We start from the raw sequence: 27,597 nt of genomic DNA, 5'->3' as shown, positions 1-27,597 counted from the left end.
TCACTCATTATTTGAGACATGCAAATCAAAACTAGAATGAGGTATTGTCTCACACCAATCAGAATGGTCATCATCAAAAAATATACAAACAGTAAATGCTGGAGAGGATGTGGAAAAAATGGAGCCCTCCTACACTGTTGGTAGGAATATAAATTGATATAGCTATTATGGAAAACAATATGGAGACTCCCTTAAAAATAGGCATGAATCTACTATTATGACCCAGCAATCCCACTACAGGCATATATGCTGAGAAAACAATGACAGAAAAAGACACATGTACCCTCAGTATTCATAACAGCATGGTTTACAATAGCTAGGACATGGAAGCAGCCTAGATGTCCATCAACAGATGTATGGATGAAGAAGATGTGGTACATATACACAATGGAATATTACTCAGCCATAAAAAAGAATGAATTTGAGTCAGTTCTGGTGAGGTAGATGAATCTAGCGCCTGTTACATAGAGGAGAAAGTCAGAAAGAGGAAAACAAATATAGTATAGTTATCTGAGTATAACATACTGGTTTGTCAAGTAGGTTCTGAGCCATTAGGCGGAGACTTGAAAAACAAATATAGTATATATATATGAAATCTAGAAAAGTGATACTGATGAATCCATTTGCAGGGAAGGAATGGAGATGAAGATGAAGAGAATGGACTTGTGGACACAGTCAGGGAGGGAGAGAGTGAGACGAATGGAGAAAGCAGCACTGACATATATACACTATCACGTGTAAGGCGGACGGCTGGTGAGGAGTTGCTGTGTAGCACAGGGAGCCAGTCTGGTGCTCTGTGATGACCTGGAGCAATGAGATGGGGGGAGGGAGGGAGGTGGTGTATTGCATAATTATGGCTGATATGTGTTGCTGTATGGCAGAAACCAACGCCACATTGTAAACATTTAAAAATATATTTGAAAAAATGTCTGTGTTCCACAGAATCCTCAAGGCTAGGGCAGTGAAAGGTTGTTGCTGAACGATAAGACACTGGGATTCTTGGCCTCCGGAGGAGACGAATTCAATCCGGGGCCAGAGACGAGGCTGGATCACTCAGAGCTTTTGTGTAATAAAGTTTTATTAAAGTATGAGGGAGATAAGAGAAAGCTTCTGACATAGGCATCAGAAGCGGGCAGAAAGAGTACCCCCCTCTAGTCGTCAGCTGGATGTTATGTAGTCACTGCTGCTGCACAGTCACTTCAGTCGTGTCCAACTCTGTGAGACCCCAGAGATGGCAACCCACCAGGCTCCCCCGTCCCTGGGATTCTCCAGGCAAGAACACTGGAGTGGGTTGCCATTTCCTTCTCCAATGCGTGACAGTGAAAAGTGAAAGTGAATTCGCTCAGTCGTGTTCAACTGGTAGTGACCCCATGGACTGCAGCCTACCAGGCTCCTCCATCCATGGGCTTTTCCAGGCAAGAGTAGTGGAGTGGGTTGCCATTGCCTTCTCCTTGCAGTCTGTTAGGGCTTCCTGGTAACTCAGATGGTAAAGCGTCTGCCTACAATGCGGGAGACCTGGGTTCGATCCCTGGGTCGGGAAGATACCCTGGAGAAGGAAATGGCAGCCCAATCCAGTATTCTTGCCTGGAAAATTCCATGGAATGAGGAGACTGGTAGGCTACAGTCCATGGGGTCACAAAGAGTCAGGCACGACTGAGCTACACATACATACAGCAGTCTGTTAATGGAAGAAAGGAATGTCTTAAAACTCAGAATGACACCAGGCCCCTCATCCATAAGATGCATTTTGGGATAATCTTGACACCAGATGATTCATCCCGGGACATAAAACGATTGACTTGAATCTTGTAGAAGGGCAGATTACCATACAAATAGTTTCGTTTACATAGATTAGGGGAACAATATCTGAGTATAACATACTGGTTTGTCAAGTAGGTTCTGAGCCATTAGGCGGAGACTTGAAGACAGAGTCTGGGATAAATGCATAGCACATTAACATAGCTTAAGACTAACATTTCCGTAAGAAAAATGTATTGGTTAACTCAAGGTTTGAGAATAGTTAGCTTCAGGTGAAACCAGGTGTCATTATGGCAACAGTATTTTAAGAGAAACCTCCTTTTAAATTTGTATAGAGAAGGAAAAAAATATCGCTAGTTTGTTTCCTCCTGCCACTTAAGAGAGATAAAAATGTCTGACACTTGCAGCCTATTTCCTCCATTTTGAGACCCCTGGCCTTCCTGCCTGTTACCCTCTCAGCAGTAGTCTCAGTGCTCTCTCTCTATCTGTATCTGGGGTAATTAGACCTGTCCTGAAGCCAAAAAAAAAAAAAAAAAAAATATATATATATATATATACACACACACACATACATATGTGTGTGTATCAAATGAATTAAAAAATTCTATTTTGATAGTTAAAAATGGCATATCCCTTAAGGTTAATTTAATTTAATTACTAATAAAGTCTTGGGCTTATTAGCTATTTGCATTTCCTATCTATCACTTTAAAATTCATGTCCTCTGGCTATTCAACAAGGGAATTTGTTAGTTTTTACTAAGTCTTTAAAATGTGACCACACTTTATATTCAAAAAGTTCACATCTAATAATTTATCTTAAAGAAACAAAGCAACTATATTCACAAATACATATATATATATTTATTATATTAATTATATATTTCCAGTTTTTTTATAATCAGAAAAAAGTAATAAATGTGATTTGGGGGAAAAAACAAAAAATAGAAAAATGTCCATAGGAAATTATTAAATAATTTTAGTTGCTGGACACATTAATCCTAACTGAATTAATCCTGAGAATCCCAGTGGTCACCCATTCTCAGTCTATTATCTATTATAGATTTTATCTGGACCAACTGGACACCATTTACTTTAAAATTTTAAAAATAACTTGGCCAATGAGTCACCTATATTTACTGCTTATTGTTTAATATGAATCCTTATAACCATTTGAAAAGTATCTCTCCAAAGGAAAGCTCTCCTGTGGATGTCTGGGCCAGTCACCAACATGAGATCCAGCTCACAGTTTCATTTGCACTTTGCCCTTCTCTTTTATATAATCTCTGTTCAAAGATGCACCAGGATTTGAGACTAATGTTTTAGATTATAAGTTAGGACACGCCTCAGTTTCATGGGTATGGGAGGCAGTGTGGTCATGCAGAAAGAACAAGATATGGATTCAGATTTAAATCTCAGCTCTACATTTATTAGCTGTGTGATCTTGTTGCTGTTCAGTTGCTAAGTCATGCCTGACTCTTTGTGACCCCATGGATTACATCACGCCAGACTTCCCTGTCCATCATCATCTTCCAGAGTTTGCTCAAACTCATGCGCATTGAGTCGATAATTCCTTCTTCTCCTGCCTTCAATCTTTCCCAGCTCCAGAGTCTTTTTCCAATGCACTTCCTCGCATCAGGTGGCCGCAGTATTGGAGTTTCAGCTTCAGCATCAGTCCTTCCAATGAATATTCAGGACTGATTTCCTTTAGGATTGACAGGTTTGATCTCCTTGCTGTCCAAGGGACTCTCAAGAGTCTTCTCCAACACCACAGTTCAAAAGCATCAATTCTTTGTTGCTCAGCTTTCTTTATATATAATAGTCCAACTCTCACATTCATACATGACTACTGGAAAAACCATAGTTTTGACTATTCAGACCTTTGTCGGCAAAAGTGATGTCTCTGCTTTTTAATATGCCATTTAGGTTCTTCATAGCTTTTCTTCCAAGGAGCAAGCATCTTTTAATTTCCTGGCTGCAGTCAATGTCTGCAGTGATTTTGGAGCTCAAGAAAATAAAATCTGTCACTGTTTCCATTGTTTCCCCATCTATTTGCCATTGAAATGATGGGACTGGCTGTCATTATCTTAGTTTTTTGAATTTTGAACTTTGTCAGCTCCTTCACTCTCCTCTTTCAACTTTATCAGAAGACTCTTTAGTTCCTCTTGGCTTTTTGCCATTAGGGTGGTATCATCTGCATATCTGAGATTGTCTATGTTTCTCCCAGCAATCTTGATTCTAGCTTGTTTGATTCATCCAGTCCAGCATTTCTCATGATGTATTCTGCATATAAGTTAAATAAGCAGGGTGACAATATACAGCCTTGATGTACTCCTTTCCCAATTTTGAGCCAGTCTGTTGTTCCATGTCCGGTTCTAACTGTTGCTTCCTGACACGGATACAGGTTTCCCTGAAGGCAGGTAAGGTGGTCTGGTATTCTCATCTCTTTAAGGATTTCCCAGTTTGTTGTGATCTTATGCTCTTTAAAAGGGTAATAATGCCTACTTTTTAGTGTTATGAGAATAATGAGAGCACATATACACACCTGGAAGCCTGGTGGCTCACACGATAGAGTTTGCCTGCAGTTCAGACCAAGGTTTGATCCCTGGGTTGGGAAGATCCCCTGGAGAAAGGAATGGCTACCTACTCAGTATTCTTGCCTGGAGAATTCCATGGACAGAGAAGCCTGGCAGGTTACAATCCATGGGGTTACAAAGAGTTGGACACAACTGAGTGACTAACACTTTCATACACAGTTGGGCCTGGCAGGGAAGGGCAACTCAATGAACATCACTTTACTTCATTCTCCACCTCTCCTCATTCCCTGGTACAACCAAGGGGAGAAGAGACCCCTGAAGAATACAAGGGGATGTCATGTAGGGAGTGAACATGAAAATGGAAGGAAACCAGTGGCTGGAAAGGCAGGGGGTTGGATAGTGAGGGTCAGAACTGCCAGAAAGCCTGGACTGGCTGTTTTGTAAATGCAGGAGGTGTCTTGAGAGAGGAGGGTAATCCACCTGGTTTACACAGGTTGGAAGAAAGGAAGGTGGGTGAGGTAGGGGCATGGGAATCATTACTACTCTCTCCTGACAGGCTAGGTCACCAATGGCAAAAGAACATTAGGCCAGGTAAACAAGGCTGGTAACATTTCAGGTAAGAAACAGAAAAATAACAGCAAGAATAGGATATTTTCTTAATGTCACCCAGCAAACATTAGCTCTTAGCAACCCAAATTGGTTTCTTTGACTATCAAAGGAAATGTCAAGTCTGGGAATAAGATCAAGGTTTAAATTAAATCAACTACAATTGATTACAGTTAAGAATTATAACCAACCATATAGCACAGGGAACTATATTCAATGTCTTGAGATAAACTATAATGGAAAAGAATATAGAAAAAGGAATGTATATATATATATAAATAACTGAATCACTTTACTGACCAGAAGAAGTTAACATAACATTGTAAATCAACTATATTTCAATTAAAAAATTATAACCAAACTGAAACTACAGAAGCATTTTTGCTAAAAACTTATATATTAACTCACAAGCAGTATATATGATTATAAAATTTACTTGAAAATTTATGGATCCAAGAATTACCAACATACTTTCGGGGAAATAAAAAACAAAGATGGAAGGCATGTTCTAGTAAATGAAAAGCTCATTATAAAAGTAGAGTAATGAATTTGAAACAGAGCAATGGTACTGAATAAAAAGTTCAGAAATAGATCCATGTGTGTATATGTGGTCTGTTAATTAATGACTAAGAGAGTTCTGCACTGCAGGGGAAAGTGACGAGTGATTTCAGTAAACGGTGTTGGGGCAAGGGCATCTGCATATGGAGTAGAATGAAACGATTCCTATCTCAGACCACATGTAAAAATAAATGCCCAGCTGGACTGCAGAGTTAGATGTAAAAGACAAATCAGATAAACTTTTGGTAGATAACACAGAAGAACCTCCAGATCCTAAGATTTTAGGATAGAGAAACAGGAAACAAAAACGCTAATCACTGATAAACTGAACTTTGTTGAAATGAAGAACTTCTGTTCAACAAAACATTATTTACAGAATGAACGGGTAAGCCATAAGAGAATTCTCAATACATATACACAATAAAGAAATTATATAAAACATACATCTCAGTGAGAAAAAGGCAGACTACTCACTCAAAAATGGGCAAAATATTTGAATACACATATTACAAAAGACATCAAAACTGAAAAAAATATGTACATGTAAATGTTTCTTAACATCATTAGTTAACAGAAAAATAAAACAAAAGCAGAAGACAGTACAACATATCCATCATGAATGACTAAAATGAGAAAGGGTGAAAATACCAAGTGTTTTATAAGGATATGGACTGTCCTCTGTGGCTGGTGGGAGTGGGAACCGCTGTAGGCAGTGAAAAGTAGGGACATGCTGCGACATGGCTGTAGCTTTCTCACTGTAAGAAAGAAGTTACACACAAAGAAAGGTACACGCTGCGTGAGTGCATTTGAATGAAGTTATCATTTGCTAAATTTATAAAATTTGGAGAAAAAGCTATTCTTAATTACAAGTTTTTAACTTTGGCAACATTAAATCAAAGTGTATTGAAAAAAATTTATGTTCCTTGTCTGCACTTTGCCAGTTTTTTGATATATTTACCTAGTGGTGGAGGCCAGTGCACTTAGATAAGACAAAAAACATTAAAGGCATAAGAATTGAAACAAGACATAAAAATATCTTCATTGGTAGATCACATAAAATTACACCTGGAAAAGCCAAATGTATCAAAGATAAAACAAATTTAAGTGACAGGATTCATCAAGTTAGCAGGATATAAAATTATTATACAAAAACAAATAGATTTCATATATAAAAATAATGGCCAGTTATAAGATATAATGGAGGAGAAAAACTACAATCACAGTAGCAGCACGAGATGAAATAATACTGACGACTGAATTTTAAGTGTTCAAAACCTCTATGAAGAACATTTAAAACATTTTTAAGATGCATAAAATAAACTTGAATAAATATTAGGATATTCTTTGTTCTTAGATAAGATATCCTTAAAAGATATCAGTTCTTCCTAATTTATAAATTTAATGCAATTCTAAAAAAAATACCAAAACAGTTTTTGTTGCTGTTGAAAGTACAAAAGTGATACTTAAGTTCATTTGGAAAAACAAACACAAAAGAATACCTAATAAAACATTGAAAATGAAAAGCTATGAAGGGTAATGAGCCCTATTAAACATTCAGTTCAGTTCAGCTCAGTTCAGTTGTCACTCAGCCATGTCTGACTCTCTGCAACCCCATGGACTGCAGCACGGCCAGGCTTCCCTGTCCATCAGCAACTCCCGGAGTTTACTCAAACTCATGTCCTTTGACATGAGATAGTCCAACTATCTCATCCTCTGTCGTCCCCTTCTCCTCTGACCTTCAATCTTTCCCAGCATCAGGGTCTTTTCCAATGAGTCAGCTCTTTGCATCAGGTGGCCAAAGTATTGGAGTTTCAGCTTCAACATCAGTCTTTCCAATGAATATTCAGGACTGATTTCCTTTAGGATGGACTGGTTGGATCTCCTTGCAGTCCAAGGGACTCTCAAGAGCCTTCTCCAACACCACAGATCAAAAGCATCAATTCTTCTGCACTCAGTTTCCTTTATAGTCCAACTCTCACATCCATACACAACTATCGAAAAAACCATAGCTTTGACTATGTAGACCTTTGTGGGAAAAGTAATGTCTCTATTTTTTAATATGCCATCTGGGTAGGCCATAGTTTTTCTTCCAAGAAGCAAGCATCTTTTAATTTCATGGCTGCAGTCATTTTGGAGCCCAAGAAAATAAGTCTGCCACTGTTTCCATTGTTTCCCAACCTATTTGCCATGAAGTGATGGGACTGGATGCCATGATCTTAGTTTTTTGAACACTGAGTTTTAAGCCAGGTTTTCACTCTTCTCTTTCACCTTCATCAAGAGACTCTTTAGTTCCTCTTCACTTTGTGCCATAAGGGTGGTGTCATCTGCATATCTGAGGTTATTATTTCTCCTGGCAATCTTGATTCCAGCTTGTTCTTCATCCAGTCCAGCATTTCATGTGATGTACTCTGCATATATTAAATAAGCAGGGTGACAATATACAACCTTGATGCACTCCCTTCCCAATTTGGAACCAGTCTGTTGTTCCATGTTTGGTTCTAACTCTTGCTTCTTGACCTGCATTCAGATTTCTCAGCAGGCAGGTAAGGTGGTGGTCTGGTATTCCCACCTCTTGAAGAATTTTCCACACTTTGTTGTGATCTACAAGTCAAAGGCTTTGGCATAATCAGTAAAGCAGAAGTAGATTATTTTTCTGGAATTCTCTTGCTTTTTCAATGATCCAGTGGATGTCGGCAATTTGACCTCTGGTTCCTCTGCCTTTTCTAAATCCAGCTTGAATATCAGAAAGTTCACATTTCACATACTGCTGAAGCCTGGCTTGCAGAATTTTGAGCATTACTTTGCTAGTATGTGAGATGAATGCAATTGTGCAGTAGTTTGAACAGTTTTTGGCATTGCCTTTCTTTTGGATTGGAATGAAAACTGACTTTTCCAGTCCTGTGGCCACTGCTGTTTTCCAAATTTGCTGGCATGTTGAGTGCAGCACTTTAACAGCACCATCTTTTAGGATGTGAAATAGCTCAGCTGGAAATCCATCACCTCCACTAGCTTTGTTTGTATGATACTTCCTAAGGCCCACTTAACTCCTCACTCCAGGATGTCTGGCTCTAGGTGAATGATCACACCATCATGGTTACCTGGGTCATGAAGATCTTTTTTGTATAGTTCTTGCCACCTCTTAATATTTTCTGTTTCTGTTAGTCCATAGGACTTCTGTCCAATTTATTGTGCCCATCTTTGAATGAAATGTTCCTTTGGTATCTCTATTTTTCTTGAAGAGATCTCTAGTCTTTAATATTACACACTAAAACATACTATACAGCCTTCATATTTAAACTTTGTACTATTGATGCATTAAGAGCACCCATGGAATAGAACAAAGTTGAGAAATAGACCACACAACATATGAAAACCTAGCACATCACTGGGGCAAAGATGCAGCTTTAATAAATGATGTACAGACAACTGGATAGTTATTTGTAAAAGAAAAAATTAAATCTTTTCTTCACAACTTTACTCGAGTAAACTCTAAGTGCTTCAGAGATCTAAATGTGGACAAATGAAACTGTAAGAGCACAAAAAGAAAGTTTTGCATTATAGACAAAGGGCCAATATCCTTAACATAAAAGCATTTTTATTAATTGGTGAGGGTGGAAAAACTAAAGATCCTAGGAAAAGGGGTAAAATACATTAACAAATAATATACCAAAAACGCCCCTGAAATATACAAGTTCAATTTCATTCATAATAGAAATGCAAACTAAAACTACATGGAGATGCTCATCCACTAGATTGGCAAAAAATCAAAAGCTTGACAATAAATTCTAACGGTGAGACTATGGAGAAATAGGCTGTCTCACATATCTTTGGCAGAAATACAAAACAGAATAACCTCTATGGAGGGAATTTGGCAGTATTTAGCAAAACTATACAAGCATTTACTGTTTTACCCAGCAATTCCACCTTCCAAGAATTTACTCTGAAGATACACATTCATAAATATGAAAATATTAACAATGTTAACATTGAAGAAATGTTTATATGATTGTAAATACTGATAGAATAAACCATTGTATTTAAACAACTCTGCAGCTATGAAAAACAGAAAAATCTACATAAATTGTTTGGTGTAATTTCTAGGACATATTGTTGGGGGGGAGGGCCGGGAGAGATATATATATGTGTAACTTTTTGCATAAGAAAAATGGAGAAATTAAAAATACACAAATTCATTTTTAGCAAAAAGAAATACAGAAAGGATAAACAAGAATGAAATTGTTTACCTACAATAGAGCAGAGAGAAGGATGTGGGAGGGAAGAGAATAAGATTTGAGGGCACATGAATATACACTGTAGTATTAAGGGGTAAAGGAGCATTTCCCCTGCAACCTACTCTCCAAAGACCAAAAAAAAAAAAAAAATTACATGTAAGTGTACATGTTCATGTTTGTATATGAATATATGCATGGAACACACACACATAGAGAATAGTTTTTTTTTAATGATGAAAAGTTAAAAATTAGTGAATTTGAGTAAAAGGTAAAAAGTTCTCTATTATCCCTGTACATTTTCCACAAATATGATATTATTTCAAAATTAAAAGTTTAAAAAATGTAACCTGGTTTCAAAGTACTACTGAAAAGCTCAGAAATCAAGACTGGGGTGATCAGCCACTGGGTGCTTTCATGTATGTCTACGACAGATGGTTAGATGTCATTTCACAAGTCCTATTTCTAGACTATCAAGACTTAAAACAAAACATTAAGACCAACAGACATGCAATTCGGCCTCATTCTTCCAGACAATGGCTTTTCACCTCTAGCAACACTTGCTCAAAGTCCAGATACATCCCACAATCAGTTCAAATGCAATCATAGGTAGACCGAGGTTAGTTGTATAAGCTTACAGCTGAGAAAATACTGATTTTTAAACATAACAAAAACGAAACCCTTGAAATGAGGCACTGTGATCAAGGGCACTTAAGTGTTAGTGCTGGGTGGCTGTACATGACTCATAAGCACTGCTGTGGCTCTGCCAGGCAGAACAGAGCAGCAGCCTGGGCCAAACAGCCTGATATCCATCGTGCTTCTTTTGGATAATCAACTATTATGCGCAATCACTGGTCAACAGCCCTTTGAATATTGCTTTACCACTTATGACATCAAGGCACACAGATTAAATATTCTTTTATTTGACCCAAATTATTAGAGTGACAACATTTAAATTATATATTGGAAAGCAGTGCAATTATCTCTCAAAAAAAGACAATGGTAGCTTAATTAAGAGAGCTTGATAAACAAGATACGGAAAATTCAGGATGTCAGAATAAGTACTAAGGTGAACATATATACCTTGACACACAGACTGAAATATTTGACTACACAATTTGATAGTTCTAATTCAACAATTTTTGCTAGTAGTCATGTCAAAAGCAATTAGAGAAATACGTACCTAAACTGTTGAAATGTTGTCTGGGGAGAAGATTACGGGGAAATATATGTTTTGATAAAGATTTCAATGTCTGAATTTTGAAGAATATGCATTGCCTTTATGATTTAAATAGCTAAAATCAGATTTAGCTATCAGTCACAGAACAGATATACAAATGTGCTTAGCAAGAGAAAGCTATGAGCTGACTTCATAGAGACCGATCTAAACTGCTAGTATTTTGAGACCTACTTATTAAACATTAAGTTTAGAAATATTAAAAGGGAATGAGATAAGCAAATGATGAAATGTAGACATTTTTCATTCAAGAATATGGAAACTCTTTGGACTCAGGAAAAACAAATCTTTATTCTATAACAAATGAGCTTTAAAAAAAAAGAATTAGCTTTAAAAAGTCATAAAGCACTGTGACAAATGTATAAGGAATACAAAAAAGGACAACAGATTACACTGGGAGAAAGGACATTTCAACAGAAAAATTTTACAATGGGAAACTTTTTAATTCCATTTTTCTAATAAAGACTTTTCTCTTTATTAAAACATAAAACATTTTCTTCTTGTACCTTTATATCTAAAATTTATCGAACTGACAATTTCCTTAGTAACACAGGCTGAGCCAGGTGAAATATGCTAAGCAATTTACATATAAAATTAGAAAGCTAATTTTGGTTTTAACTGCATAGGTTCAGTATCATTATTGCATAGGTTCCAAATTTACTGCGAAACTACTGAGTTAATTTTAAATTTGGAAGCACCACCTTGTGGCAGAAGAACAAACTTCTCAATGGCAGGAGTCAAGATGGGGTTTCCCAGAGAGAACACCAGTGCTCCTGAGGGACTGGTGAAATTCTATTTTCTGACCTGTACAGAGAGTGCCATGAGGCTCACTTTATCATTATTTATTAAACTATTAACTTCTCTGTTACTGGATTTCATAATTTAAAACATTTACAAAAACCATATCCAATATGTACCCGAATTGAAAGCCTGAATGCCTAAATTTCCTAAGTACCACTTTTATTTCCTAGAATTATAAATGTACTATTATATTTTTGATACAAAATGCCAGAAAGAGAGATATTCTTTGGTAAATGATAGACGTTTTCTCCTCAGAATGTTTTCACTGAGGCTTTCTCTCAGCCTCTGAGGAAACTGCAGGGGTTCTGCAGTCATCACCTCCACACATCTATCTCAACTCCAAAAGCCATTCCAAAAGCTCTAGATTTTACTGCATCAATACACAGTATCAAGGATATGTGGCATATTTAACTATGCAGCAATATTCATCAAAAATGTCTTTTTTTCCTGCTTTACTTACTACTGGGTTGACCCCAAAGTTCATTTGGGTTTTTTGTAACGTTTCATGGAAAATCCCAATGAACTTTTGGGCCAACCAACATTATTTCCAGGAAGTGACATGCTATTCACAAAATGACCTGAATTAGCTGGGCAGAATTCACCTCTCACTGCCAGAGTTTTTTTCACAGAAGCTAAATGCATCCCATTTAGTACCTCTTTCATACCATAGAGCAGTTTGCAGAAAGGAAGAAGTCCTTACTCTTCTTCTCAGGAACCTATCAGGTTGCATTAGTGATGTCCCTTACTATGACCCCCACCTGAACACATCCGATTGGCAGGTGAGAAGAGTCATTGGCTGACTCTTCCTAAAGACTGCCTCCCAAACCAGCTTCCATCCCACTGTGGAAAGCATCTCATCTTTGCTTCATTCAAATACTGAGAATATAAAAGACGGGAGTAGATGTGCTGGAGAGTATTTCATAGGACAAGGCCTTCTGCTGAGTTGATGCTACCTACTAAAATAATCCTATACCCAAATGAAGTACAGAAAATATTTTTTAAAAAACTAGGGCTACATTGCAATTCTTGACTTAGGCCCTTTCAAACTGCTGTGATATAGAGGCCAGCCACTAAGCTAATGCTGTCTTTTGGAGTCTGACACATTATAGGTATGAATATACCAAAGATCAGGACTATTGCTCCATCTAGTGTTTGTTTCTACCTATGAAGAAATGTCAGGCTGTTGTACCACCAAGATCAATAACTTCCTTCAGGAGTTTTGAATAAATAGCTGCATTGTAAGATGAAAAGAACACTCTCACAGGGTCTTTTAACAGTTTTAAAAAGAAAAATGGGGTTATGAACTTAAATCTGAAGAGGTCAAATTCTTAGGTCCCTCTAGGAAGGAGTAAAAGCCATTTTCTCCTTTCTTACTTACAAGTAAGAAAAAGTAACAGAAGCTGCTTCTCTAAGATTTTGGAATTGCTCATGCCCAATGTTAAGATAAAATATTAATAATGAGGAGTCTTAGCACTGATACTCCACAGAAGTGATACTTCATTGTTAATCTAATATAACCATTAGGGTCAACTGACAAGTCTATCTAAAAAAAAAAGATTCAATATTTCTAAAAAAATATGGTTAAACTGTTTTAACCCTTTCCTCTTAGAAATAGACAAGGAAGAGAGAGAAACTTTAATACTGGAAAATAATGCAGGAAATTACTACCATTCAATGGAAGCACAATCTTTTAGAATCTTTGCTACAACTGGAATAAGAAATGATAACTCTGACAGACTTTATTTTTTGATACCAACTTTTATCTAATTATTCAAAGTACAGAATATATGTAATCATTCAAAGTCTCTGGCTGATTCCATCACAAGCATTAGAAAAAGAACATATATTGAAAAAGAACACATACTGAGTAACAGTGAGCTTAGGCACTGTTTCATATAAACTGTTTTACGTGCAGGAAATCCAGGATGTCTAGAAATTACTAAAATTATAAAAAGGGGTAAAGCTCTCTTCCTCAATTCTGGCTAAATGTCACCACCTTAAAATACTGACACAATCTTTGATTATAAAGCAGAAATGTACAATGGCAGATTTATTTTAGTCCTTATTCAAGAATGATATTTACACAAAGCTCTCACTCAGTATAAGTAAACTATTCTATGTCAGGAAAATAACCTTCTAAGTTTTACAGAGCATTTATAAAACAGTTAACATTAACACCAGATTAAAAAATAAGGAGAACCAATGCTACTCTATATGCCTTTGAACTGGGAAGTTTCTCAGACAGGGGAGTCATGGTCAGGAAATAATATTAAAAGACACAAATTTTTATACATTAGTTTCTCCATCTCTGTGTAAGCAAGAATGATTCATATTCTTCAGTTAACAGCAATACTAAAAAAATTTTCAACTGGTAAACTATTAGCCTGCAACATTTCAATTTTTCCTGAATCTTGAAAACTTCAAACTGCCATTAAATATATTATCTTCTGTTTCTTCTTAAACAACTAAGGTTCGTAAAAGGATCGTCATCGTCCTGAAACGACATCCAAATGTAAAATTAGTGATTGTTCCATGCTTCACTGAGATAAGACAGAAGTGCTTATGGGCAAACAATGCCAGTAAGAGCTATCTTCTCCTTTCACATCCGGTAGGCTTTCATGTTTCTACTTCCTTCATAAATACAAACTGTCAGTTTTTTTTCTCTTTCTCCCTTCCTTAGTAGCCATTTCACTGTCAAAATAAATAAGCTCAATTGAATTTTTAGCAAGCATTAAAAATAAAAATTTATCCTGCTCTATGTGAGTGTGTATATACACACCCACAACATATATCAATATATTTCTCTCAGTTATTCATCCTACTAAAAGCAAATAAGGTATGGGAAAGCCAAAAAATAAATACTATTCAAGTCATTTTTATTAGGTTTTTAAACAGGTTTTTTTTCCAATTTGCATTTTATAACTGATATATCTGATGTTCTAGAAACTGAAAGCCAAAAAAATAAAGTAAAATGATGTAATTTAGAAATAACTGCAACTTTTATTCCCACTACCCATTTAATGCCAGAAATAGATCACTACTCTCAGAATGATGCAAGAAACAATCTAGCAAAGCGATCTTTCAAATATTTTTTTGGAGAAAGAAGTAGACGGGCTATTTCAGTTTCAATGAGTTCCTATGCTCCTGGGTTGTTAATTACACGTACAGTATTAATAGGCAAGAATATCAGATGTTTGCTAAGAATTTAGAGAGAATGAAAACTAACAAACCTAAAATAAGCCCCAAATACATGATCTAATGCAGATTACATAAATCAATGATTATATATTTTATAACTAAATATTCAAAAGAGAAAGCAAATCTGTAAAGTTCTTGTTTATATTTAAGATATTACTAAAAGGGAATAACTATTTGGTGTTAGGCTCCGTTGGTGACATTAACACATTCAAATGTTTAACAAGTTAGCTATCTCTAGTGATATGTGGATGTCTTGAGAAATACAAATTCGCTCTCACTTATTGATTCATTTTCTGCTACCATAAAAGGCAGAACTGATTTATAAAGGAGAGTTAAATCCAAATTATAGTAGAGAATTTGCTAATAGTTCTCCTTTGCAGTTAACTTGAAGTATACGAAACTTTTTAAGTAACATATAATCATATGTGTATCTAGATGCTCTGCAAATGCATCAACAATTGCTCACTTCTCTCCTGGAGGCAACACGTTAGTATTTAATAGACAGACTGTATGAGTTCATGTTGCCATTTTTCTCTGTAGCCCGAGTTCTGGGGAGTCTCTCTTCAAGCTGTTTCAAAACCACATCTGGGACACAGGGAACATGACAGCAGCAGGCGAAGCTCAAAAGCAGAGGCATGAGTCACATGCTGCAATGGGGATAAACCTGGAGCACACTGTGCTCAGTGAAACAAGTCAGGCAGAAAAAGACGAGTACTGAATAATCCCACTGATCTGAAGTGTCAGAGCAGTCAAAATCATAAGGACACTAGAGTGGTTGCCAGGGGCTGAGGAGAGGGGAAATGGGAAGATGTGGTTCAATGGGTATAGATTTTTGGTTCTGGAAGATGCACAGGTTCTGGAGGTTGTTGCACAACAATGAGAATATACTTAACACTAGTGAACTATTGATAATTGTACACTTAAAACAGGTTGAGATGGTAAGTTTTATGTTCATGTTTCTACCATAGTTGAAAACTACCACCATGTACCCTTGTATAGGAAATGTGTAGAGCATATAATGAGGATTTAATAAACATTCTATTAAAAAGTAACATTAAAAACTTCTATGATATTATCACCGCTATTTCTCCAAACATAAACAACAAAAGCTTAAAAAAAAAACTATTCTGATCCTACTGTTAACTCGGTGGGTTAAATAAGAGCTGAGTGAATATTAGATGTTAAATTTCAGGCCTTTCACGTCTGAGACACTTCCACTGACAGGCATTCAACAGAGGCCTCTCATTGATTCCACATTAACTATGGTTCCAAGGAAGGTGATCAATGAAACTATATTCAGAAATAATTTTCAGCAACTAGCTTAGCAGTTCCTATTCAGATTTTATAAACACTTAAATTACTGTAATTTAAGATTTAACTTAGTACTTTATTACCTCATCTGATTCAAAGTCGACCCCTTTGGAGATCTGGCTCTGGGACATGGGTTTGCTTGATGATGAAGTACTCGAGCCTCTGAGGCAAAATAGGAGAAAAAACAGAGAAGATGAACCAAAAATTCATCACAGGAGCCTTTCTTGCCAAATTTTTCATTTTAGTAGTAGACATAAATAAAAAAAGCTAGTACCTTCTCTTCGAGCTGCATTAGAGGCAGTAAAAGCTCAGAGGTGTGTGAGGAAAAGCACTTTAAGGTCAAGGGCTGAATTCCAGTTCTGCCCTTTACAAGTTACATGGCTTTCAGCAAGGTACTCAGCCTCTGTGCCACAATCTCCTCAGATATGAAACGAGGGTAATAATACTTTTTTTAGAGATTAAAAGTGTTAGCCATAAAAAGGAATGAAACTGGGTCATTTGTAGAGATGTGGATGGACCTAGAGAACTGTCATACAGGGTAAAGTAAGTCAGAGAGAGAAAAACAATTATCTTGCATTAATGCACACATGTAGAATCTAGAAAAATGGGAGAGAAGAACCTATTTGCAAAGCAGGAATAGAGACAGACACAGAGAACAAACATACAAACAGCAAAGGGGGAGGGGGAGGAGGGGGAGGAACTGAGAGACTGCGTTGACGTATATGTACTCTTTATGTTGTAGCTGGTTAGACATCAAGTCATGTCTGACTCTTTGTCACCCCATGGCATGAAGCCCTCCAGGCTCCTCTGTCTATGGGATTTTTCAGGCAAGAATACTGGAGTGGGTTGCCATTTCCTTCTCCAGGGGATCTTCCATTGGCTGGTGGATTCTTTCCCTTTGAGCCACCAGGGAAGCCCATACACTATTGACACTATCTGTAAAATGGATAACTAATGAGAACATACTATGTAGCACAGGGAACTCTACTTACTGCACTGCAGTGACCTGAACGGGAAGAAAATCCCAAAGTGAGGGAATATACGTATACGTATGGCTGACTCATTTTGCTCTACAGTAGAACCTAGCACAGCATTGTCATTATACTCCAATAAAAATTAATTTCAAAAATAAAAATAAAAAGCAATAGCCACTTAAAAAAAGATTAAATGTGTTAATATACCTAAACACTTCAATCAGTGCCTGACATGTATGAAGCACCTCACTGATGTTTGCTTATATTATCTTAGTTCTTAGCACATATTAACGGGTATCTACTACTATCCTCTACTCCTCAAAATTATGGCAACATTGAAATATTTTAACCCAACTATCAGCTATGTTTCCATAAAAGGATATTGGAAAAGCCTCACCGCTTTCTAGGGTTGCCTCAGTTAATATTATCTATGTTCTATACAAATCGAATAGCAAATATTTATTTAGTACTTGATCCTTGCCAAGTACTAAATGATAGGCCCTGGGAAATATCAGTCAGCAAGATAATCAGGAATCTGCTTTCATGAAGCTTAACTTGTAGTAATGGAATTCATATTCTTGTCTTTTTACTAACAAAAATTTTAAGTTATCTTAGAACAGGGGACAGCAATCTTGGTTAGCAAGCCAAATCCAGCCTACCTGTTGCCCACAGATGTGAGCTAAGAATGGTCTTCACCTTTTGAAATGGGTACATTTAAAGGTTGTTTAAGTACCTACATAATAGCCCCAATATTGTCTCCTGGCCCACAAAGCCTAAAATATTTACTACCTAACCCTTTAAGAAAAAGGTGGCCAGCTCCTGTCACAAATGAAATCAGTGTTTGTGAATTCCTAGCCAATGATTTATTACCACGCTTTGGAATGTTACTATAGCAAAAGAACTGAAGGTCTTGTCTGGACAAACTGTTTGAAACAAGAGGTCTTGTGTCAGAAGGAAACAGAAAAATCCACAGGTTCTCAGGCACAGATGTAAAGGAGGATGTGACCAGCAACTGGAAGGGTAACACAGCTTCAGAGACAAAAGATCAAGGAACTCATCAACTGATCCAACTGGGATGCCCCTACCTCTCTGTATTTGACCTAAGCTGGAACTGGTCATTGTTGACTGGTTTCCATCTGTGACAGGAAGACAGAGCATCAAGAGCATAAAGCCGAAGCCCACCAGGGCAGGCGAGGCATTGTGGATGCGGGAGCTAGGGAAAGTGGAAAGTTAAGAAAGAAGCATCCACTTGAGACCTGACTCTCTGCCTGCTGCTGTCTAGCCAGACAAATAACCAATGGTGCCCAGACATCTATGCCAGACGCTGGCTCATGTGATCATAGCAGGAGCCCCTAATTCTACACCAGAGGACCCCACAGACCGACAGATCTAGTCTATAAGAGGTCCCCTATCCTTAGAAATCAGTGCTGGAAAGAAAGAATGGCTATATTGCTTTGACTGCTAGGCCAAATAAATAAATGGCTTTTGTCCTGAATGACAAAAAAAAAAAAAAGGAAGTTTAATTTGATGAGCTTTAAGGCAGAGAGGGTGTATTAAATTGTGTGCAGGAGCTCTAAGTCTTCTTTATTTTTGCACAGATATAATTTGGAGCCACAGGTCAGAATTCCTGTCTAGAGATGTTCGGCCAATTATGTCAGTTGTAGCACTGTCACAAGCATAAGATAACATGTTAAATTGGCCTTGGCACATAAAAGGTGCCCCCAAAATGTCAGTTCCCCACACTGTGAGGTTTAATAGAATCCCCTCCATCTCTCCTTTTCCCCTGGCCTGATGGGACCAGGTCTTCTCTTCCTCGTAGCTTTAAGATGAGGGTGTATCAAATCTGGAAGGGTCCTCTTATTCCCGGTACAACAAGCTAGAGTTAGTCACTCAGTTGTATCCGATTCATTGCGACCCCATGGACTGTAGCCTGCCAAGTTCCTTTGTCCATGGACTTCTCCGGGCAAGAACACTGGAGTGGATTGCCATTCCCTTCTCCAAGTGATCTTCCAGACACAGGAATTGAACCCAGGTCCCCCGCACTGCAGGCAGATTCTTTACCGTCTGAGTCACCATGAAGTCCACAACAAGGTAGAGTTCGCTGCAATCTTTTCAAGGCAAAGTGGGTGGACCACCACTGCCTATCCAGCAGAAGGGAGTTTTACAGCTCAAAGTTCTTTCCTTTTTCAGGTTAACCACCAGAATATTAGTGCTTTCACTGCCTACCATTCTTCCTGTTATTCTCGTTCTATTTCCCTAGCCTGTTCTTCCTTATAGAGGTGTTACTTTGTGCCAAGTACTGACAGCGTTAACTTAAGCAGGTTGATAGGGAGTCTAAGGCCCCTTTAAGGAGGAGGTGAACACTCTTTTTCACATTCTTTTGCCTTAGCCACGTAGGCCTTGTAAGCCCTATCTCTTGCTCAAGGACATGCATTTTTTTAAGCTCAAGATGTATGCTGTGGGAAAAGAGGTCTGACAAAACTTTCACAGTCTTGAGGCATTCTTTTTATCTATCCTCAACAGCCAGTTGAAAAGTACATAATGCTTTTATATATTTAATGATTTGCTTAAACTAGCAAGGCAGATACTCTTTTACCCCCTTCCTGTGCCTTTTGCTAGAACATTTTTCTATCATTTTCACTTTAATAAAATCTCTGCTACACAAAGCTCTGAGTGACTGAGACTGCGTCTTTGGTCCCAGAGTTAAATCTTCTCCTTTGGAGACCACAAATCTGGCACCGTTCACCATAAGCTATGTCAGTACTGTACTTAGCACTTCACTAACATTAACACTTCTAAGCCTCATAATAACCCTTGGAGATGAATATTCTTGTCTTCATTTTACAAATGAGGACACTGAGGCATAGAAGAAACTTGTACACAGCCCATACTCAGTAAGTGGTAGAGCTTAATACTTCCAATTATGACCGAAATAAATATACATACCATGCTATTACTAAATAATTTCCCCCAAACAACCTAAATCGTGTCACCCAGTTGCTGTCATTAGGAACACAAACCTGCCAAGGCTGATTTCAGATTTCTTGCCAAAATGTTACTTTCTAAATTGTCTCTTGTCATTTAAATGACTCTTATTACAAGCACAGAGGTCTGAGAGTTTAATCTATTATGTTAAGAAGCAACAGCAGAGGATGAACCTAGAGATTATCATAATAAGCAAAGTAAGTCTGAATGAGGAAGACAAATACCATATGCTATCACTTATATGTGGAATCTAAAATACAACACAAATGAACTTATCTACAAAACAAAAACAGAGTTACAGACACAGAGAAAAGACTTGTGCTAGTCAAGGGGGAGAAGAGTGGGAGCCGGATAGACTGGGAATCTGGAATTAGCAGATGCAAACTATTATATACAGAATGGATAAACAACATGGACTTACTGCAATAGCACAGGGAACAATATTCAATATCCTGGGATAAACCAAAATGGGAAAGACTGTGAAAAAGAATGTATATATATGTATAACTGAACTACTCTGCTGTACAGCAGAAAATAACACAACACTGTAAATCAATTAATATTTCAATAAAATTAAATAAAAGAAGCAGCAATGGCAGAGGTGAGTCCTGAAGCAGAATGCCTGGTCCATGACTAGCTGGTGACCTCAGGTAAGCTATTTAAACTACCACGCCTCACTTTCTTCAAAGGCAAAAGGGAGGAAAACAGAGTTATAAATACATTTACCTCCTGGAGTTACTGTAAGCAGCAAACAAGCTAATTCATATGGAAAGGCTTAGAATGCTGCCTGACATACAGGAAGTGCTAAAAGCTGAAACTGAATATTAACAAAATACAAAGCTTGTTAGAGTACTGTTTCTAACAAGAAAATCACTGGGTAATAAAGGCAAAACGAAATGAATGACAAGTTATTCAAACTGTCACTGAAAATACTTGTAATAAGGATGCATCAGCTCTATGAACTAGCCCCTGGTCTATTCTTCTTTTCTATATATACATGACTGCTTCCCAGGTGGCTCAGTGGTGAAGAATCTGCCTGCAATGCAGGAGGTGGCGGTGTGATCCCTGGGTTGGGAAGATCCCCTGGAGTGCGTGGCGATCCCACTCCAGTATTCTTGTGAGAATTCCATAGACAGAGAAACTTAGTCCATGGGGTTGCAAAGTGTCAGACATGACTTAGTGACTAAACAGCAACAACATATACATCACTAGTTGAAAATGAATCTATTAGGTTTCCATGACTTAGAAAAATGTATAAGGAGAATTCTGGATAATTTTTAATTTTTTCAGATGTTTATTTTTGCACCTACCTTTGATCAGTTTTGAATGTGGTCAGAAAAATGTCTTCTTCGGTATCTGACTCATCCACCTCAATCACCTAAGAGGGAGAAACAGCAAATAGTCTTTGTGGGGATGGAAAATTAGAATAAAAATGCATTCAATATTCTAAAAATACATACTTTTATAAAAATTTACAAAAAAGGAGGCAGAAACCATGTGAGCAGCATCCATAAAACCTAAAGTTCTGCCTGACCTCCCCCCAAGACAACTCTTCATTTTGTGTATGGCTTTCTGTATAATATGTGAGCTCAGTTCTATCCTGTACCATGGCAGCCTGGGTACCTACAGGAACATGTACCTAGACTGGTGAATAACTCACATAGGGTCATGTGCAGACAGTGCCCTGCGATTTTCCTGGGTTTGAAATGAAAGACCATTGGTGTTTCATCTCCAATTAAAAATGAGGTATATAAGGCTGTGTGGGAAGTAATGGATATCTGTTTTTCTGTTACATTTATCCCTGTTAAATACCACTTGTTGCCTTTAAGCCTCACTAAAGATATTTGTGATTCTTGATTCTATAATCCAAAATACTACCTATTTTATATTTTCTGTTATCTTGACAATTAATACACACATTTGCTCTGTCTTCATCTAACTGATAAAGTCAAAGACAAAACAGTGAAAAAAAACAGCACTTGAGATCCACTCCCTCAATAGGTTAACACTGAACTATTATTCAAAAACCAGTAAATGAAGCTGTCTAATCAGCTATGAATCCAGACAATATTTTTGTCCATTAAACTATCAGAAGATTGTCTTATATACCTTGAAGGAATCTAACACCTTCAGCATCCCTCGAAACCACCACTATGTAACCCCAATTTAAAAAATTGAAAGAAAAAGTTAGTTTGCCATGACTTAACTCTTCTTGAACTTATATTCTTCCATTATAAAAGAAAAATCTAGAAGGGAAGCTTCCTTGTAGACATGATGAAAATTTTGTTTGTTTTCACATATGAAGCTATAATAGAGGGCAACAGCTGACTAGGAATAACAAAATAGAGGTCAGGATAAAAGGACCAGTACACTCAGAGGTAGTTGTATAATAGGAAGAAGAGGTGAAAAAAAAAATGGAATTAAGAGAGATAAAAGAGCAATAGTAGGAGCAGGACGGAGAAGTTTTATGGAAGAGGAGGAGGTCAGCCACATCACCCGCTCGAAGAGACCAGGAAGGGATGAATTTAACGTTGTTAGGGTGGTAGGATAGAGAGCAGTGACTCTCAGCTTGGTGTGATTTTTAACCCCTACTCCCATTCCAGAAACGTCTGGCATGTCTGGAGGCAATTTTGATTATTATATCTGGGGGCGGGGGGAGGGGGCACTCAGAGGCAGAAGCCAGGAATGGTGCTTGAAAAGTGAGACAGACACATGGGTTTTCAAAACGAGGGAAGAGGAGAGTCAAGCCAATTTTGGACTCTCCTTGGAATCCAAAGCAACAGCAGAAGTTTCATGTTAAATCTAGAGTCACACAGAGGTCCATAAACTGAAACCTTGTAATCTGTCTTCAGTCTAGCTTCAGCCATTAAGACACAGCCAGAGTATGTAAGTAACAAAAGGACGCCAGCAAGAAACAAGATGTCTCTGTGCACTGAATGCCCATCTTCTGCAACAGTTTTCCACGCATGGACCCTTCTGGTTCAACATTATTATTCTTAAAACTATTACTGGGGACACATATTTATGGATGTACAATCAAGGTGATTCACTTTTTTTTTAAGACAGAAAACAAAATAAAAACTCCTAGAAGCCCTCAGCCTATATGATCAGTAAAATTCTCAACAGTTTTAACATTTTGCATTTTTTTCTTCTTTTATTTACTCTGTAGAGCAAGAATTGACAATCATAATGTACAAAATATAAAGTAGCCAACAACTATAGAACTTTTTTCCTTACCTCGGTATAATTTTTAGTAGCAACATTTCGGGAGGGCTGCTGTCTTGTAGATTTAAAGGCTACAATGAAAAAGATGATACATTCATTATGTTTTTCCTAAAATAGTTTAGAAAAATCTGCATGCTTCTTTAGCTGAATATTTCCTAAGTTTTATCTGTAAAAGCTCATGATGACTAATTATAAAACCTTTCTTAAAATCTGAAGGGAGATGGAATTATATGTCTGTCAGTCTCAAATGATTTTTCTGATTTACTCAAATAAAGTAATAAGCAGTGTTCATAAATACATCTATAGTAAAAAATATTTTATAGCAAAATACCTGAAGCATAAAATCTGATCACCAAATAGACTGAATTCCAAATAAGTGAAAGTAACCTCCTCAGGTCTTCTTTTACAGTTGGCAATCTCTTTCCTTGTGGCTTTACTGTATTAGGAGCCACTTGTTCCAGTGAGAGCTTCCTTACTCTCCTCTACTGTGTTAAAAATATTCAGTATTTAAGTAATTGTCCAGAGGGAATTCTAGAAAACAGTGTATCCTTTGTTTCACAATAACTTTCCTACAAATCCTCACATTTCCACCTTTGTAAACCTGGTTAGAATCATGAAGTTTATTCTTCCCAAGACTATATTATGATTTTACAGTAAGAAATATAATTTGGTCTTCATCCACATTTCTGGCAGAGAGCCCCTAGTCAGTCAGTGTCAGTCACTCAGTTGTGTCTGACTCTTTGCAACCTCACAGACTGTAGCCTGCCAGGTTCCTCTGTCTATAGAATTCTCCAGGCAAGAATACTGGAGTGGGTTGCCATTCCCCTCTCCAGGGGATCTTCCCAACCAAGGAATGGAACCTGGGTCTCCTGCATTGCAGGCAGATTCTTTACCGTCTGAGACACCAGGAAATCCAGAGAGCCCCTAAAACGCTGATCTCCTGAAATGATGAGAGCCATCAAGGTGTTTTTTACTATGTTAACAAGGCAACTTTGGAACCACAACTGAGGGAGGTTGGGTACCGGGAGCCAACTAGGAAGGGAAGGTTGGAAATTTCAGTCCCCAGACTGATTTCTGGGGAGCGTAGAGAAGCTGGAGGTTGAATCAATCACCAACAGCCAATAATGTTATCAATCTTGCCTATGTAATGGGGCCTAGGTAAAAACCCAGAAGGAAGGGGTTCAGAGAGCTGGAGGAAATGAATCAGGATGCTTCCACACGCCACCATGCCTAGACCCCAAACTTGATACAGACAGAAGCTCCTTTGTTCTGGACCTTGTCCTAAGCCTCTTTTCAACCAGCTATTGATTCATATCTTTAATACCTTTGGTAATAAGCCAGTAATCTAGTAAGTAAACTAGTTTCCTGTGTTCTGTGAGTCACTCTAGCAAGTAAATTGAATCCAAGGAAGGAGTCATGGGAACCTCTGATTTATGGCCAATTGGTCAGAAGTATGGGAACAACCATATGCCAGCATGTGGCTGGCATCTGAAGAGAAGCAGGCAGTCTTGTGGAGCTGGGTCTCTCCCCAGCTCCCAATCTGATGCTGTCTCTGGGTAGTCAGTGTCAGAATTGAGTTGACTTGTAGGACACCCAGTAGATGTCTGAGAACTGCATGGTGGTGTGGGGAACCACTCCCCAACCCCACACACACTGGAATTAAGTGCAGAATATTAAAAACCTAGAAAAAAATTTAAACAGCCAATCAGAGGTTTAAGTTTCTCCTAAGCCTTACCAGTCTCCTAACATAAAAAAAAAGGTCTCCTCCAAGATAACCCCAAAGCCAAACAACAGGGCAAGACGAGATTAAAAAGACAGAGGATTTAAAGAAGTCAAATGCTCAAACAACCCCACCAAGTCCAAAATTCTCCTAGTAAGAAAACTCAGGAATCTTCCCACCTAGCTCTAAGCTACCATTTACTCCTTTTTTCCACCCCCAATCCTGGCATGTCTAGCTAAGAGGGGAAAAGAAAGACAGAAGCAGAGTTCCTACCCATCTACTCTACTACCGGCCTCAAATCCTGCTCTACTCAAAGGCTGGACAGGGCAACTGAATGAGAAAGGGCCAGGGACTGCAACTCTTCCAAAAAAATATTTCTGCTCAATCATTATTCACTAATGGACTCCTCAAGCTCTCAGCTCCTTGCAGAAGAAACAAGAGCCTTTCTTTCTTTTTATCCCCAATAAGTGTTTGTGTGATAAATGAACATTACCAGAAATTTAAGCACTGGGTTCTATTAGGAAGGCAATGCATACTGTACTGGGGGCTAAAAGCTCTGGTTTTAGAGTTAGACCTAGGAGGACTCTCTAGCTGGGTGACTGTGGCCAAGTTCCTTGGCTTCTTCAAGTTTCAGTTTCCCTACCTATAAAGCAGTGTTACTAATACTTCATGCTGAAAATTGTTGAAAGGATAAAAAGAGGTAGTTAATGTAAATGTTATGGCAAGTGACTATAGGAGTAGATATTCAAATGATGTCACTAGTACCAGTAGATGGAGTAGCCGCAATGGTAGCCATGATAAATTAAATGCAAAGACAGAGGCTCTTTTATTCACTTAGTCACTACCCTTTGCAGAGAAACTTCTGTGGAAAAACATGGGCTGTCAACTCTTATTCACAACTGCTGCTGGCATAGATATAATACATAGATATACACACATATAAATGTAATATCTATTAATACATTTCCCAATAAAACTCCAATGCATTAACAAACCTCTACACCCCATGTAGTTTGTTATAATAGAATTGAACCTTTATTTATCTCTTCATTCCTCCATTTAGAATACAAACACAGAAGCTCTAGTTTTAAAGTTGCTTTTGTCCCAAAGTTACAGCAATTATAGCCAGTACTCCATGGTTATTTTGTCACAGACTGTATTAAAAAGTCAGTTTTATTTTTCAAAAAAAGGCCCAATGTTGGATGTAACCCAAAATGTAAAACCACTGAGCCAAATCAACTGTATAAAAGACAAATTTAGACTAATTTATGGAAGATCCATTTTCATAAGCTTATTGTAAACACTGGCACTAATACTATTAATAACAACAGCAATCATTGATTGGATTCTTATCAAGTGCTGTGCTCAGTAATAGATATGCATAATTAATACTTTTAATTACTCTGGCAAGTTAGTACTACTCCCCAGTGGGAGGACAGAGTGAATAGGTTATATTTATTTAATTGAATTCTTAGAAGAATAACAACAGAATAGAGGTAGTACCTGAAGGGATAACAGCAAAGGATTTCTAGAAGTGATAAAACACACCAATTCACAGTTTCATGAAGCTGAATAAATTCTAAGCAGGATGAAAAAAGAATTGAACATCTAGATTCATCATAGTGAAAGTGCAGAACACCAAAGACAGTTAGCTGGAGAAAAAATGGACTACTTTTAAAAAAAGCAACAAGCTAAACTAACAGCTGATTTCTTTCTTTTTTTTAACAGCTGATTTCTTAATAAGAATAGTGGAAACTTGAAGGCTCAGTTTGAGTGATTAATTCTGTCCACTGGTGTCAGGGAAAGCTTAACATAAAACAATAAAGCCTGGACTTTCCTGGTGGTCCAGTAGTGAAGAGTCCGCCTGCCAACGCAGGGGATGCGGGTTTGACCCCTGGTCTGGGAAGATCCCACATGCCAGGCAGCAACCAAACCCAGGCACCACAACTACTGAGCCCACAGGCCCTACAGCCTGCGCTCTGCAACAAGAAGAGCCACCTCAAGAAGTCTGCTCGTTGCAACTGAAAAAGCTGGTGCATGGCAATGAAGCCCTAATGCAGCCAAAAGTAAAAAATTCATTTAAAAAACAAGCAAACAAACAAACAAAAGTGAACAAAGCTATGATAAAAAAAACTCAGTTTAGGTTAAGGTAAAGGCACGTAATTTACAATACCCATACCTCTGTGTTGAACATTAACCAAATTGGTTGCACATTAACCAATTAACAAGGAAGTGTTCATATTTTATTCATGCTCCTTTCCTAACTCCCTCTCTTTTCAATAATAGCTCTCTTTCTCTTTCTTAATATTAACATTTCACAAAAGCCTATTATGTGCCACGCTTTGAGGGGCGGAGAGGCACTCTATCATCTGGCTTGCAGGATCTTACTTCCCCAACCATGGATTGAACCTGGGCCCTCAGGAGAGTCCTAATCAGTGGACCGCCAGCAAATTTCCAGGTT

General features: G+C 37.7%; 1 protein-coding gene across 5 annotated transcripts in view; it reads right to left on the bottom strand.

Annotated features, from left to right (window-relative positions):
• Positions 1–13,461: 13,461 nt before the first annotated feature.
• The window catches only part of MRE11 (MRE11 homolog, double strand break repair nuclease), a 72,471-nt gene continuing 58,335 nt past the window's right edge, over positions 13,462–27,597 (bottom strand). For 4 of the 5 annotated variants that reach the window (XM_070473701.1, XM_070473699.1, XM_070473700.1 and 1 more), the window contains 3 exons: positions 23,429–23,487; positions 21,502–21,569; positions 16,416–20,668 (listed from right to left, as the gene is read on the bottom strand). In XM_070473701.1, coding sequence (XP_070329802.1) covers positions 20,464–20,668; positions 21,502–21,569; positions 23,429–23,487 — 332 coding nt within the window. In that variant the 3' untranslated portion in view covers positions 16,416–20,463. Of the gene's footprint in view, positions 14,218–16,315; positions 16,395–16,415; positions 20,669–21,501; positions 21,570–23,428; positions 23,488–27,597 lie in introns of those variants that run through there. The other variant, XM_020895466.2, reaches the window with a different exon arrangement.

Source organism: Odocoileus virginianus, chromosome 10, assembly GCF_023699985.2.
Source record: "Odocoileus virginianus isolate 20LAN1187 ecotype Illinois chromosome 10, Ovbor_1.2, whole genome shotgun sequence".
NCBI lineage: Eukaryota > Metazoa > Chordata > Mammalia > Artiodactyla > Cervidae > Odocoileus > Odocoileus virginianus.
The sequence above is the reverse complement of the archived record's forward strand: the minus strand, read 5'-3'. Positions and strand labels throughout refer to the sequence as shown.